A 1,772-nucleotide genomic window follows, 5' to 3' on the forward strand; every position below is an offset into this window, starting at 1 on the left:
ATATGTGTATTTATCCATATATGTACATATGTGTTTATAGATATCTACATGTGTGCCTACATGCCTATATGTATATGCTTATAGATATCTATGTATATTGTATGTCTATATATTTTTATGTGTACATATGTATGTTTATAGATATCTATGTATATCTATGTATCTGTGTTTATATATGTATCTATATATGTGTATATATGCATACGTGTGTGTGTGTGTGTGTCTCCACGCTTAATTGTACCCTTCTTTAGGGTAGAGGGAGGAGGGAAAAATAAAGTAAAAAGTGCACAGCAGAGGACAAAAGAAATCCAAGCAAAGAAAAGCTGGGCAGTTCAAAAAACAATCTGTAGCATTTACTATATAGGTTTTCTTGAAATGGAAATCTATTGTTTTCTATTGAATCCTCTCCTATGGTCGGCTGTGTACATGGCAATTTTTTTTTCTTTTCTCATTTGGTATTTAAGTGTAAAATTAAAAAATTTACCAAAGAAAAAAAGAAACAGGAAGAAATAAAAAGAAAGAAAAGCTATACATCATTTTTTTTTTCTGGAATGAACAGGAAGAGCCTGTCTCAACTTCTCACACCCTCTAAGAGGCAGAAACTTTGGGATTTCCAACAGTGGCCCAACAGGAACATAGTGATTTCAAAATCCACTCCTTCTCCTGAATCCTGCTTGTCTGTGTACGCCTTACCTACCCGCAGCAGAACGTAAGCTTCTAGAAGGCAGGCACTGGCATTTTCTTAGCTCTGGCTCCTTGGACGCTGAGCCCAGGGCCCTGCCCACAGGAGGCACCTAGAACTTCATTCAATTCAATCCACATAGTCCTGCAATCAAGGGAAACCCGTTGAAGCTCAGAACCATAAGGTCCCCCAGAAATCACCTGGGTTGGGGTTGTTCACCTTTATTGTGGCAGGGACCCCTCCGGCAGTCAGCCTGGGGAAGCCTGCCGACCCCTTCTCAGAATTGTGTCTCTAAATGCATCAAATAAAATACATAGGATGATAAAGGAAACCAATCCTATGAGATCCAGGACCCCAGGCTCTAAGCCCCCACCCCAATCCCTTCTGCCACGCCAACACCAATCAATGAGGATCATTCCTCACTGATGTGAAAACAGAGAAATTCCCAACTTAAGGAGAAGAAATCAGCACTGAAAACGGCATCTGGCGCCAAAGAAAGACGCACTCACGGCTGCTCCTCTCCACTCGGACGGTCTTCAAGCCCGGGCTCTTGCCTTTGGAACGGATGAGCAGCGTGTCTTGGAGCCCTGGAAGAGAAGCAGATTCCTCTGGCTCTCTGCAGCGCCATGAGCCCAGCCGGGAAGCTGGGGGAAGGGGCGGGACCCCTTTGTGCTGACCCCGGTCACAAATGAACCACCCTGTCCCTGAGCCCCCACCCTTTCCAGATCGATCTGAGGCTGCCCTGTCAAGGTCCCAACAAGTCAGAGGTCAAACAGTGGAGGAGAGTATGGCAAGGACTTGTACAACGCCATACTGCCAACTTATGGCAGAGCCAGGATTTGAATCCAGGTTCTCTGCTTTTAAGAGTCAGTGCTTACATCATTCGGCCTTCTCGAAAAAGTATCTGAGGAGGAGGGAGGTCAGAGCTGGGAGAGCCTTAGAACATGGGATGTCAGAGCTGGGAGGGTCTTAGAACATGGGATGTCAGGGCTGGGAGGGTCTTAGAACATGGGATGTCAGCTGGGAGGGGTCTTAGAACATGAGATGTCAGAGCTGGGAGGGTCTTAGAACATGGGATGTCAGCTGGGAG

The 1,772-nt window shown here is 45.5% G+C and overlaps 1 protein-coding gene across 1 annotated transcript in view; it reads right to left on the reverse strand.

Moving 5' to 3' along the window:
- CUNH12orf45 (chromosome unknown C12orf45 homolog) overlaps positions 1 to 1,772 on the reverse strand; it is an 8,281-nt gene that overhangs the window by 5,183 nt on the left and 1,326 nt on the right. The window contains exon 3 of the mRNA XM_027871992.1: positions 1,192 to 1,269. Within this exon, the coding sequence (XP_027727793.1) occupies positions 1,192 to 1,269 (78 nt within the window). The remainder of the gene's footprint in view (positions 1 to 1,191; positions 1,270 to 1,772) is intronic.

The sequence above is a fragment of the Vombatus ursinus genome, unplaced genomic scaffold, assembly GCF_900497805.2.
Source record: "Vombatus ursinus unplaced genomic scaffold, bare-nosed wombat genome assembly UNPS02003292.1, whole genome shotgun sequence".
NCBI classification, from domain to species: Eukaryota; Metazoa; Chordata; class Mammalia; order Diprotodontia; family Vombatidae; genus Vombatus; species Vombatus ursinus.